The 13,155-nt window shown below is 40.7% G+C and overlaps 1 protein-coding gene across 1 annotated transcript in view; it reads right to left on the bottom strand.

The window, feature by feature from the left end:
* Positions 1-13,155, bottom strand: part of MALRD1 (MAM and LDL receptor class A domain containing 1) — a 302,374-nt gene that overhangs the window by 234,602 nt on the left and 54,617 nt on the right. Inside the window, 4 exon segments of the mRNA XM_068405612.1 lie at positions 483-603; positions 1,681-1,848; positions 6,203-6,312; positions 12,441-12,587. Of these exon segments, the coding sequence (XP_068261713.1) occupies positions 483-603; positions 1,681-1,848; positions 6,203-6,312; positions 12,441-12,587 (546 nt within the window).

Here is a 13,155-nt window from a genome sequence, read left to right as displayed (position 1 = left end):
ACCAGAAGCAGCAGTTTGACGGGAGGTTACAGTAATTTTATATTTCCATCTGTTAGAACTTCAAGACTACAGAGTGCGGGTATGCAGACAAGTTTGGTGAGCTGTTACTGTATGTTAGGTATTTGACAGTAAGGATGGGAGCACCCTCTTGCCCTAAAGATAATGCAGTGGAATTTACTCTTCAGTGGAAGGTGCAAGATGCTTTGCTTCTGTCTCTGCATCCAAGTGTGAATGTGGGCAGGTACTATAGAGTAAGTGGTATCTGGGAATTTTCACCACAGCTTACTTCACAGAACTAGTGCAAACTACTTATAGCAGCTAGCGTGTAACACAGGATGAGTCTTCATTGTAGGTGATTACAGTAGATGACTTTTTCTACATATTATCCCCTACTTTCTTAAAGGTATCTTCAGGTTGTCAGTCAAATCACAGTTATACATAACAGACATTTGGGAAAATGTATTGAAAACCACAGAACTTGCCTTCACTTTCTTGGCTGACACCTGGGAGTGATTTATTCACAACTCCACATTCCTCTGTTATACTGATGTCATCAACAGCAACAGTAGCATTTGTTGTAAGAATGATAGCTTGTAAAATAATCTATGAAGACAAAGAAATAAATTAGCTCGTTAAAGGTGACATGATGAAAAGACACACACACACACATATATATATATGTATATTCCTTTATAATTTACTCTTTCTGCTTAGGAAGTAAATACCACCTACAACCAGCTCTGAATACCAGACAGCAAAAACCGTGATTGAGATTTGATCAAAGTCAGAAATTTACTCCTCAACTGTCAAAGCCGTAACTACCTTTACTTACAGAAAGTTACGCAACCCAGGTGACCTTGTTTCAATCTAAGCTGGTAAAAGCCACCACTACTTGAACAAACTGTCTTGCTGCTGGAACCATTAAAAGTTACACACCTCTTTAAATGAGCTATTCAGGGTTACCAAATGTAATGGTTTACAACTCCATTTAATTGTGTTCATCTATACTATGCCTGCTGAAGTCAATAACATGTGGTACAATAAATGTAGGGATTGTAAGCATGCATTTGTAAATACACGGAAATATTCAGGAGATCATAAAAGGAATGAAAGTTCAGTCATAACTTACCAATAGTGATAATTGAGTGCCCTTTCTTTTAGACTATTTTATAGATGAGACATAAAACGAGGAGACCAAAACCGGAATTTCGATTTGCTGAATCGAAACATTCGAGTTGCTGGTCCCCTAACTGTTTCTTTCTAAGTTTTAATAAAGCATAGCAGCGTGAGGTTATATAAAAATAAAAATAAACTCAAAACCTGCTAATTGTTTCTGTGATCAATGCTGCAAATTGAAGTATCTACACTTCTGCCTTTAGCCAACATAATTAGACCCTCATTCTGATCGGCAGTTTTTATAGCAAGTTCATTTTTTAAAAGCTACTGTACTATTGCTACTTGATTTTTATTACAAAAAGGTGATTCTAATGTCTACAATACTGAAACAATGGTGATGTTCTTTGATAGCCACATCTGTTGAAAGAGCTGAATGGAATTCTTTTTACATGAACATTAAAGAATACAAGTTTTCTTTTTATATTTCATTATGAAAGTAAATTAATTCTAAAGGCCAAATTAGAGTAAATTTTTGAAAGTAGTGTAAATGTAATTTATAATTACCTGAAAAGGTAAGTCTTCAGCTGCAGTTTCTACAGGTATATTCACTTTTGTCCACTGCATCTCAGGCAATCCTGAAATGTCACACAATTTTTCCAAGCTTCCATCCAATGCAGTTCTCTTAAAAACAGAAAGCTGGGAATCCTGAGATAACCAGTACCAAAATCTTACCTGTTGAAAGAGTTTTTAATGAAACACTTTAAAAACTATATCAACATTCTGCAATAAATTCAGTACCAACTCATTTACGTACATTATATCAGAAAATGACATGACAGGTCTAAACACAGCCTTGGTATAAAAGAAAGAGATGTATGAAACTATGGCATGTTGAGGAGCAGTATTCTGTCCAAAGATAAAAACATAATTAAAAGCAAAGCTTATTTTTAAAACTTACTTTTGACTTGTATCTACCAACTGATGCAAACCAACTGATATGACCTCCCTTAACTCTTTTTAGCTTACTAAGGGCTTAGAAACTTCTCAGAGATTATTTTTCTTCACAAATGCTGAATATAGGACAGCTTCATAAGTATGTTAATCTCAGAAGTGCAACAGTCAAGGTGCTTATAGGAAAGAAACCTTATAATCTTTTATTTCCACAAGCAAAACAAATGAAAAATATCTGAAGACAGATGCTTAAAATAATCTGTTGAATTCCTGAAACAAGTGGATTGTCCAATATATGGGAAGAAAAAACAGCAACTGTAAGTGGATGAAGCTACAAAAAACTGCTTGCCAAGCAGAAAAGATCAGAAAACAGTGCGAATCCTGGCTTATTATGCCTCTCCTGCAATACAGAGTAAACCTGATGCTTTTTTTTTTTTTTTTTTTTTTTTTTTTTTTTTTTTTTTTTTTTTTAAATACTACCCAGACAAAAATTCAGCTGAGAACTTCAGGGAAGAAATAAGATTTTCAAAGACTAATTTTTTTTCTTCATTTCCCCTGAGTCCTTCCTGCTTCTTCACATAGTGAAAGACTAAAATTTCTTCAACTGCAGACTCTTAACTTCCCTGCAAAAGCCTTGAATAATACTTGAATCTTTGTGAAGGTAAAACAAGAGCTGTAAAAATAGCTCTTCCCAGTCTGTTCTCTGCCCATCTTCATATGACCTTACACTGTGAATCTTGGATCATCACACTACAGAGAGAAAGTTTCCTTTTAGAAAGGTGGAGCAGGAGGTTGGGCATGTGAGCAATGGGTTCTTTCTGGCCCTCCCTGTAAGTTCCCCTCCTCTTCTCACTGCTTCAGTTCAGGGCTTTGACAGGCCACAGTCCCTCTGGCATGTCCACACCCCAGCATGTGTCACCCACAACCACAGTCCCTTGGAGGTGTCCCTGTCCCGGCATGGGTCACCCAGAGCTGCAGTCCTCTCAGAGCAGTACCTCCTCTAGCATGGCCCACCTCCTTCTATGGGTGCATCTCCAGCCATGTCCTCAATAATGTCCCCTTCCACATGTGTCCTCCTTGTTTGTCCCCAAGACATCTTTTTTTTTATAAAATGTATTTATTTGTTTATTACTTTCAAGGGAAGTAGTAGTTTAAAAATAACCAGACTCTGAGAGAAGTCTTTTCTTCAATAAATTATCGTATTAACGTCTCTGTTAAAGCTGTAGACCCTTAGTGTGCCAAGGAAGTTGAAGAACAGGACTGATGAATTTGAGAACTCCTTCATTCAAAACATTGACTAATAATCTGAAAATCATCATGCATGTGGATTCACTACCTTTCACTTCTGGCCCTGAATTTGATCAGTAAAATTGCCAAATGCACCAAAGACGTATCTGCTATGTGTGAAGGGAGAGTTTCTTTTATCTTGTGTTACACAGTACAAAGTAGATCAGTGGTTACTGGTGGAAATATTCTTGTTACAACACACTGTTACTTTTTAATATCTTCTGGCTTCATGGCTGATGGACCTGGTCTCTCAATTTCCCATAGTGTTTCTTTCTTTTCCCCACTCATGAAAATCATGTATTATACAAAATAATCTCAAGACATTAATAAATTAAAATACTTTCATGTAACTTTTTTCCCCACCAGAAAGCTTAAGGAATACAAAGCTGCAGATATACAAACATTTTTCAAAATGAGCTGTTTGAAGAATTCTACCCTAAACAATTTAGATGTAAGGTTTATGTTTATAAAACAGCTTTTTAAACAAATTCATGTTTTTATTACCTAAGAAATAAAATCACCCTCCCTCCCTATGTCTACATGTTCTACTTTACAATGACTACTCTGTCCATTAAAGAGCCATAAACAGAGAGCTAGAACTAGAAATTTCTTCTACAACTCCAAAAACTTGAGCTAAATGAAGATGTTTCTTAGCTGACGTCTACAGAAAGACTCAGCTACAAGAAGCTGCAGAAAGAAGCTACTTCTAAGCTTCAATTAGCCAGTAAGGCACAATAATACTGTTATCCCTCAACTCCAATTTTCTTTTTTTTTTTTTAAACAACTGGAGCCAAAGAACTTGTAAAGCTATTAATAAACATAGATCTCTTTATGTAGATCCTTTTATCCTCTCAGTGGGACATCCAACAGAGGGCAACATCTCACATTTATACGCAGAGAGCATAACACACCAATACACATCCTAATGAGCAACCTCTACTCCTTGCTCATTCCCAGAAATAAAAAGTCTGTAGAGAAAATATGTCAGAGAGCCAGGCTTCCAGCCTTCAAAAACACTCTCTTTTCAGACATGTATAGCTGGATAAGAACTTGCCCTAGTTTTTGTTGAATCTGGGAACTTTAAATACATCCAATACATGTGTACTCAAAATTAAAAATAGTTTATTTTCTGACTCTGAACTAGAGAAATGTATGTGCGTGCCTGTTTGCATTTGTATTTATTTTGAATGCAGACCAAACTCTACAATAGATCTAACCAGAATGATTCATTGATTCACATACCAGTTGTGGCCAGTTCACCTTAAGGGATTCTAAGATAAGTTAATCTGAACTTGAAAGGTGCTTATCTACTCATTATCAAAGTCTACAAAAGAGATATGGTACTGCCTGAATGAATGAACTGTGTGTACAAAGGCTGTTGGTAACCCAAGAGTAATGCAACATGCAGGGCTCCGATGGGATGCTGAGAGGCCTTCTGCCTTCCCTGCAGCAGCATTTTGTTTGATTTTGTTCTGCATCTATTTTATTTCTGATTCTTTATAACACTAAGAAGCCACGTAAAGATTAAGAACTGAGAGTGCATTAAATGACAGCAAGGTGCTGTTCTTAAATTAAGAGGCTTCTACTCCTCAGCTGCAAGTTGCAACTATTCAGCTGAGATTCTGACCTTTTTATTCTTGAAAAAAGTTTTCCTAAGTGAAATTACAGTTTCTATTCTACATTGAGTCTGAAAAATTAAGCAATGAGCCTAAATTTTATTTTGTTTCTCTAAAGCCTCTTTTTACCACTGAAAAAAATAAAATTATTTTGGCAAGTTCTCCGTATCTTTTCCTTTTCTTCTCTGTGACTTCTTAAATCAGGAGGCATTATGCAGTAGCAGAAAAAGCATAACACTGTAACTGCACCAATTAACTTCTCCCCAGTATGGCATAAGCTGTGAAAAGTTACAGAATAGAAAACATAAAAAAAAAAAAATCAGAAAAAAACCCCTTACAAAACTGTACAGCATCTATTCACTTTATTCAGTGGCCAAAAAGATAAAGAAAAATACAGTTAGGAATGTTTTCTTGTATTATGTTCTTTAATAATATAATTATATATATTTAATATATTTCTTCAAGTTCTGTTTTAAAAATACCTGTTTTGTTGAAAATTCCAACATTCTAGTTATAAAACTGTATTTTCATTTTTCATCTAAGACTTTTCTATTTTTTAGCCCTCCTGACCCATTTTTTCCAGGTAGCTTTCTAGTTTCTCAGATCAATCACCATCCTGGCTGGTTGCTTTTGCATTCCTCTACAGAGACACAAGACATTTGACAAAAAAAGCACTTCAAGGTAAACTCAAGCACTGTGCGTGTCAACTTAAAAAGCATCTTCCTCAAACCATTAATTAAAATTTAGTACATGTTTGGAGCATAGTAGCTAATTCTCTCTGGTCACACCAACATAATTAATCTATATAGCGACTTCAGACCACAGATCTCCTGTTATGGGACGTTGGATGTGTATTTCCTGCCTACAGACAACAGCCTGACTCTTTGCCAGCTCTTGCTTGAAAGGCAGGCTGTGGGTTGATATGGCCCTGATGTTGTTGTCCAGCTATGTTTGTCACAGCATACAAAAACCTGGAGCATAGCCTTAAATCTGAGTCTCCTGGTGGATGCTTTAGAAAGAATAATAATCACATATAAAAAAATTGGCAGTAAAGCAGTAACAAGCCTGCTGCATCTCCCTCCTCACAAAGAATTAGTCTGTAACTCCTTCCACTGGTATTGAAATGGGGCCAGTTTTTCTGCAGCAACACTTACAGCATGAGGAATACCATATCTGCACATCAGGTGAGTGATAGCTCACAAAGGTGGGGACAGTTAATACCACACTGTTACCTGACAGCAGGAAAGCCTAGGGGACAGCTTGACAAGGAAAGGGCTCCCCAGATGAGATATAGACATCTTTGTGTTCATCTGATGTGATCCACTGAAGTAAATGAATGCTCCTGTAGATAAAAATCAAAGAAATGTGAGAAATATGTCATGCTCCAATGGCAAATATCTACCTCAGAGAGCTAACAATGTGCTCCATGAGGCACATAAAACTTATTCATAAATGTAAACAAATGAAACTGCTTTGCCATCAGTTCAGTCTCTGTGGATAACGAGGAGAATGTTGTAACAGGCTGCGACAACCAGTGTCTGTGTAGGCAAAGAGAAAATAGAATTGCTAAAAGCTCCTCCCTCTTTTCTCCACAGTAAAATTAACATGACTGAATCCAAAGATGAGGAAAGAGGCAAAAGGAAAAAAGGGTGTTTGGACAGCCATTGCTAAGGCCACCCTGTCATGGTGCCTGCAAGTACTTAAACCCGAGGAAGTAAATACAGAGCACTGCTAAGGGCGTTCAGATGCTGCTTCTGCGAGGGCTTTACTGTGCAGACCTACAGGATGTGTTTTTTTATCTGCCCTCTTTAGGCAAAAATCTTAAGACCTCTGTCTTCCAAACACCACAACTACTTAGGATTCTCTCTATTAATGCCTGGCTACGAGACTGGTGCTACAGGCAGAGCTTTGGGTTCTTTGGTAATGGCTGGTTTTATAAGACACCAGGCGTGACCGTAATACATGGGAAAGGTTTATGTCGTAGGGGCAAAAGGGTTCTGGGACAGGAATTAGCAGGGCTCATTTGGAGAGCTTTAAACTAGATTCAAAGGGGGATGGGGTAGTAGCTGGGCTTGCACGACTGGGGCAACACTCTAGTGTTGAGGTAGACCAGGAGGCCTCCCATCCCCCTAGGGTGAAATCGGCTCGCTCCCTGAAATGCCTGTACACCAATGCACGCAGCATGGGGAATAAACAGGAGGAGTTAGAAATCCGTGTTCGGTCGGGGGGCTATGATTTAGTGGCAATTACAGAGACTTGGTGGGACGCCTCGCATGACTGGAATGTGGTCATGGATGGCTATGCCTTGTTCAGGAAAGACAGGCCACTAAGGAGAGGTGGTGGAGTTGCTCTTTATGTGAGTGAGCAGCTAGAATGTATTGAGTTCTGTCCAGGGGCGGATCAGGAGCGAGTTGAGAGTTTGTGGGTGCAAATTAAGGGGCAGGCTGGCAGGGGTGATACTGTTGTGGGTGTCTATTACAGGCCACCGGATCAGGATGAGGAGGGTGACGAGGCCTTCTACAGGCAGCTGAGAGCAGTCTCGCAATTACAGGGCCTGGTTGTCATGGGGGATTTCAACTACCCTGATATTTGCTGGGAGGCCTACTCAGCCAGCCATCCCCAGTCCAGGAGGTTCCTCCAGTGCATTGATGATAACTTTCTGATGCAAATGGTGGATGAGCCAACTAGGAGAGGAGCGCTGCTGGATCTTATCCTTACTAACAAGGAGGGTCTGGTTGAAGAGGTGAAGGTTGAGGGCAGCCTTGGTTGTAGTGACCATGAGATGGTAGAGTTCAGGATCTCATGTGGCAGGAACAGAATAGCTAGCAGAATCACAACCCTGGACTTACTTCAGGAGGGCCAACTTTGGCCTTTTCAAGCAATTGCTAGGGGAAATCCCATGGGACAGGGTACTAGAAGGTAAGGGGGCCCAAGATAGTTGGTTAGCATTCAAGGACTGCTTCTTCCGAGCTCAAGATCAGAGCATCCCAACAAGTAGGAAGTCAAGGAAGGGTACCAGGAGACCTGCATGGTTAAAGAGGGAACTGCTGGGCAAACTCAAGTGGAAGAAGAGGGTGTACAGATCATGGAAGGAGGGGCTGGCCACTTGGGAGGAATATAAGTCTGTTGTCAGAGGATGTAGGGAGGCAACTAGGAAAGCTAAGGCCTCCTTGGAATTAAACCTTGCAAGAGAGGTCAAGGACAACAGAAAGGGCTTCTTCAAATACACTGCAGGTAAAGCCAACACTAGAGGCAATGTAGGCCCACTGATGAATGAGGTGGGGGCCCTGGAGACAGAGGATAAAAAGAAGGCGGAGTTACTGAATGCCTTCTTTGCCTCTGTCTATATTGCTGGAGGCTGTCCTGAGGAGCCCCAGACCCCTGAGGCCCCAGAAGAAGTCAGGATAGAGGAGGAGTCTGTCTTGGTAGATGAGGGCTGGGTCAGGGACCAATTAAGCAACCTGGACATCCATAAATCCATGGGCCCTGATGGGATGCACCCGCGGGTGCTGAGGGAGCTGGCGGAAGTCATTGCTAGGCCACTCTCCATCATCTTTGCTAAGTCGTGGGCAACGGGAGAGGTGCCTGAGGACTGGAAGAAAGCGAATGTCACTCCAGTCTTCAAAAAGGGCAAGAAGGAGGACCCGGGTAACTATAGACCTGTCAGCCTCACCTCCATCCCCGGAAAGGTGATGGAACAACTTGTTCTTGGTGCTGTCTCTAGGCACATCAAGGATAGGGGGATCATTAGGGGCAGTCAACATGGCTTCACCAAGGGGAAGTCATGCTTAACCAACTTGATAGTCTTTTATGAGGACATAACCCGGTAGACAGATGATGGTAAAGCTGTGGATGTGGTCTATCTTGATTTCAGTAAAGCATTTGACACAGTCTCCCACAGCATCCTCGCAGCTAAACTGAGGAAGTGTGGTCTGGATGATTGGGTAGTGAGGTGGATTGTGAACTGGCTGAAGGAAAGAAGCCAGACAGTGGTGGTCAACGGGACAGAGTCCAGTTGGAGGCCTGTGTCTAGCGGAGTCCCTCAAGGGTCGGTATTGGGACCAGTACTAGTCAATATATTCATTAATGACTTGGATGAGGGAATAGAGTGCACTGTCAGCAAGTTCACTGATGACACAAAACTGGGAGGAGTGGCTGACACCCCGGAAGGCTGCGCAGCCATTCAGAGAGACCTGGACAGGCTGGAGAGTTGGGCGGGGAGAAATTTAATGAAATATAACAAGGGCAAGTGTAGAGTCCTGCATCTGGGCAAGAACAACCCCATGTACCAGTACAAGTTGGGGACAGAGCTGTTGGAGAGCAGCGTAGGGGAAAGGGACCTGGGGGTCCTAGTGGACAACAGGATGACCATGAGCCAGCAGTGTGCCCTTGTGGCCAAGAAGGCCAATGGCATCCTGGGGTGTATTAGAAGGGGTGTGGTTAGCAGGTCGAGAGAGGTTCTCCTCCCCCTCTCCTCTGCCCTGGTGAGGCCGCACCTGGAATATTGTGTCCAGTTCTGGGCCCCTCAGTTCAAGAAGGACAGGGAAGTGCTAGAGAGAGTCCAGCGCAGAGCCATGAAGATGATTAAGGGAGTGGAACATCTCCCTTATGAGGAGAGGCTGAGGGAGCTGGGTCTCTTTAGCTTAGAGAAGAGGAGACTGAGAGGTGACCTCATTAATGTTTATAAATATGTAAAGGGCAAGTGTCATGAGGATGGAGCCAGGCTCTTCTCAGTGACATCCCTTGACAGGACAAGGGGTAATGGGTGCAAGCTGGAACACAGGAGGTTCCACATAAATATGAGGAAAAACTACTTTACGGTGAGGGTGACCGAACACTGGAACAGGCTGCCCAGAGAGGTTGTGGAGTCTCCTTCTCTGGAGACATTCAAAACCCGCCTGGACGCTTTCCTGTGTGATATGGTCTAGGCAATCCTGCTCTGGCAGGGGGATTGGACGAGATGATCTTTCGAGGTCCCTTCCAATCCCTAACATTCTGTGATTCTGTGTGATTCTGTGATTCCCATCACCTCCGCACAGGCTGGGGAGAGAAAAGGGACTTCAGGAGCTGCAACACAGAGCACCCTGGAGATCAAACAACACAGAACTCAGCTAGGATCCCTAAAGGACACATTTTAATTGGCTCAAATGAAGTTTCAAATAGAATTTAGAACAAAAATTAATTTCTTTTAGGGTACAATATTCACTGTCAGAGCAGCCCAGCCAATTTTAAGCATGCTAACAATGTTGCAGACCATGGGAGCCAATGGAATAAGCTATATTTTCTCAAGGGGTCCACAGACTTGACATTGTTGTCTGTGCTCGTGGGGATGAAAGCTTAATTAAAGATCTAATCTGAACTCTGGCAAACGAACTGCCTTTGGATTTGAACTACAGCAGATGTGCTTGAGACAAAGGTAGGGAAGGGTAAACATCTTCAAGGGGCCCTAAAGCAGCATATTTTGCATGCCGTCAGTGCTGCCTTCACTGAATACTGAGACTTTTTCATGAAAGTCTATGCAAAACACCACTAAAGGCTCAGTCTTGCCTGTACATTGATATTACACATATTGCCTTGCATCTTGGAAAATCAGCTATTGTGCTGCCACAGTCATACTCCTTAGCTGTTTATTTCCCATGGATACATAATGAAGCAGAGGGTTAAGTCCAGCCCCATGCGAATAATCCCGTCGCTTTAGCAAGGCTGGCACAAAGAGGTGACCGTTACAACTTCTTGTACAAACAGGCGTGGTGCGCTCTGCAGCATGGGGGAAGCTCCCCTCATTGGAATGCAAGGGTACTTCAAAGGATCCTCTTTTAATTTGCAACTGAAGCTCTACCGAGTAGCCTCGTTAAGATGTTCATTAATCAAAATTTGCTGCTGCCCTCCCCAGGAGAGCAGAGAAATGAACACGCTGTAGTATCAGAAGCAACCAAGAAGGACCTTGATTTAATGTTGGCAAAAGCTTGCTCCAATTCTGGAAGCCAAATTCTAAAGCTGTGATGTGGCTGTGGCAGGCACAGTGATAGATGGGTACAAAACCACCTAAGAAAGACCTTTGCACTAACTTACATGGGGAATGTGTCTTTACTGGGCTTGAGAGGTGCTGCATGGTAACCTCAAGATCTGCTTGAGGCTTCAATTTGCAGCAACATATAAAGATGTGAACCTAACTTGTAATGATTCAGGTGTCGAAGCAGCTTAAGTGCAGCAGCACATAATTCCATATGGGCTAATTTAACATGCTGCTTAGGCTGCAGAGCAGATGTTTCTACCAGCAGCCTTCATTATGACCACATTACACCTCAGACCTCACCAGCACCTAGAATAACCCACAGGGGAAAGACATAGGCATATCAGTGCCCTTCTCCAGAGATACGAGAGTTTAGAAGCTGCGACACATAATGTTTGCAGACAATGCAGTAATGCAGATGCAGTGCCGTTCTACAGAGACAGTAAAATGAAATATCAAATAGCTGCTGAGAAAGTGAATAGCAACTTTGGTGCACTTCATCACTTGGGGACCAATGGAAAAAAAGGCATAAGACTGTGCAGTTAGAGTTGCTGTATAGCATGCGCACACATGCTCGCATCCCACTAGGGTTTTCTCAGGTGAATTTTAATCCTGGAATTCTTCTACCTCTGAAAGCTCGAGGTGGAATACTTAATATTTCATATTCCTTTAACATGAACATGGGAAAAAAAGTGTGGAGGGTCTGGCTGTAAGATAATATACATCATTAAAAAAATTTAACTTAAAGGTGTATTGGACTGTAACCCAGGTTTTAAAGTAATCTAATCGCCACTGGAAGCAGTATAATAGATACATTGTCATAAAATTAAAGTCACAGAACATTTACTAATATTATTTGATGACAAACTTGCTAGGCACTTTTATTTTTATACCGTATGCTGTAATAACATTTTCATTTTGGAAAAATACTTTAAAACAGCCCTCTAATGGAATAAACTTTTTCCAGCTGAATGTGTTGCATAGCAACTATGGGCTGAAAGAAGAACTACTGTTCAAAGGATATTGCACTCACTCTACTTTTCCCAGACAAAATTGATTAATTTACCTGCACTCTACAAAAAGCTACAGTGATATTTTGTCCAAATAATATTTTTAAGAATGGCCCCAGAGTGAATATTTGGTACAAAGATGATTATAACATGCATGAACTATAGCTATCTCAATTCAAAGGTCACTATCTCAAAAAACTGAAGGCTGCATCAAGTCTCATATCTCATTGGTTGTCCCAGCAGAAAATGAAGGTAACAAAGGCATAGTAACCAAATCACACCTAAGAGCGAGCATCCTCGAAAGACTAGCTTTCTGTAACGTTACCTATGTTATATACATACTATGTAGTATCCATTTCAAATCGGTTTTTATTACCAGTCTGTCACCATTTACAAGTAAAAATACTCATCACAGAAGGAGGAAAATAATAATTAAAGAAATCTCACCATGTCCAGTATTAGTTGCATGACCTCTGCCAGGGAGTCTCCTGTCGAGGGGAGCCTGTTCTTTCATTATGTTCCAGTCAGCATCACCCTGGCTTAGTGGCTTCCATCCACAGAGGTCAGTCTCAAAATCACATATAGTGTAATTAGCTGTTGTTAAGAAGAACAACAATCATTAAGTTGAATTTAATGTGACGGTTTAATGCCAGAACTATGACTATTTTGTATTTGGAGTCTTAAAGGAGTCTTAAAGCAGCACTGGTATATTTCACTGAAATTCAGAATATTCGAATAAATAAAAAGTTCTAGAATACAGGTAACAGGTCAGGTAGATCCTTCTCTTCTTAATCAAACTCAGATCCATGAAGGAAAACACCTATAAGAGAATAATTTATTCCATGTTAAAGATGAGACCTGTACATAGGCTGCTGATAGATTATGAAAGTAATATTATATACTTTTAAAAGATTAATTTTACCAGAAAGTTAATTATGAATGTGTGGAAAAAAAATCAAATTTATTTAGTGCTTTAAATACACTGAAAGTAAAGATGAATTAAGCTTCCACTTAATTTATTTTTGAAAATTAGATTTAAATTTATTAATTATTTAGGCCTCCTAGAAATTTTTATTTCAAAGTAAAAGACCATTTTTGCAGTTGGTATGGATTAGACCAACTTAAACTGTGTAACTATCTTCCATTCTTTCATTTCTTAAGC

The sequence above is a fragment of the Nyctibius grandis genome, chromosome 7, assembly GCF_013368605.1.
Source record: "Nyctibius grandis isolate bNycGra1 chromosome 7, bNycGra1.pri, whole genome shotgun sequence".
In the NCBI taxonomy this organism is placed as follows: domain Eukaryota; kingdom Metazoa; phylum Chordata; class Aves; order Nyctibiiformes; family Nyctibiidae; genus Nyctibius; species Nyctibius grandis.
Note: the sequence above shows the minus strand (reverse complement) of the source record. Positions and strands in the feature narration are given on the sequence as shown.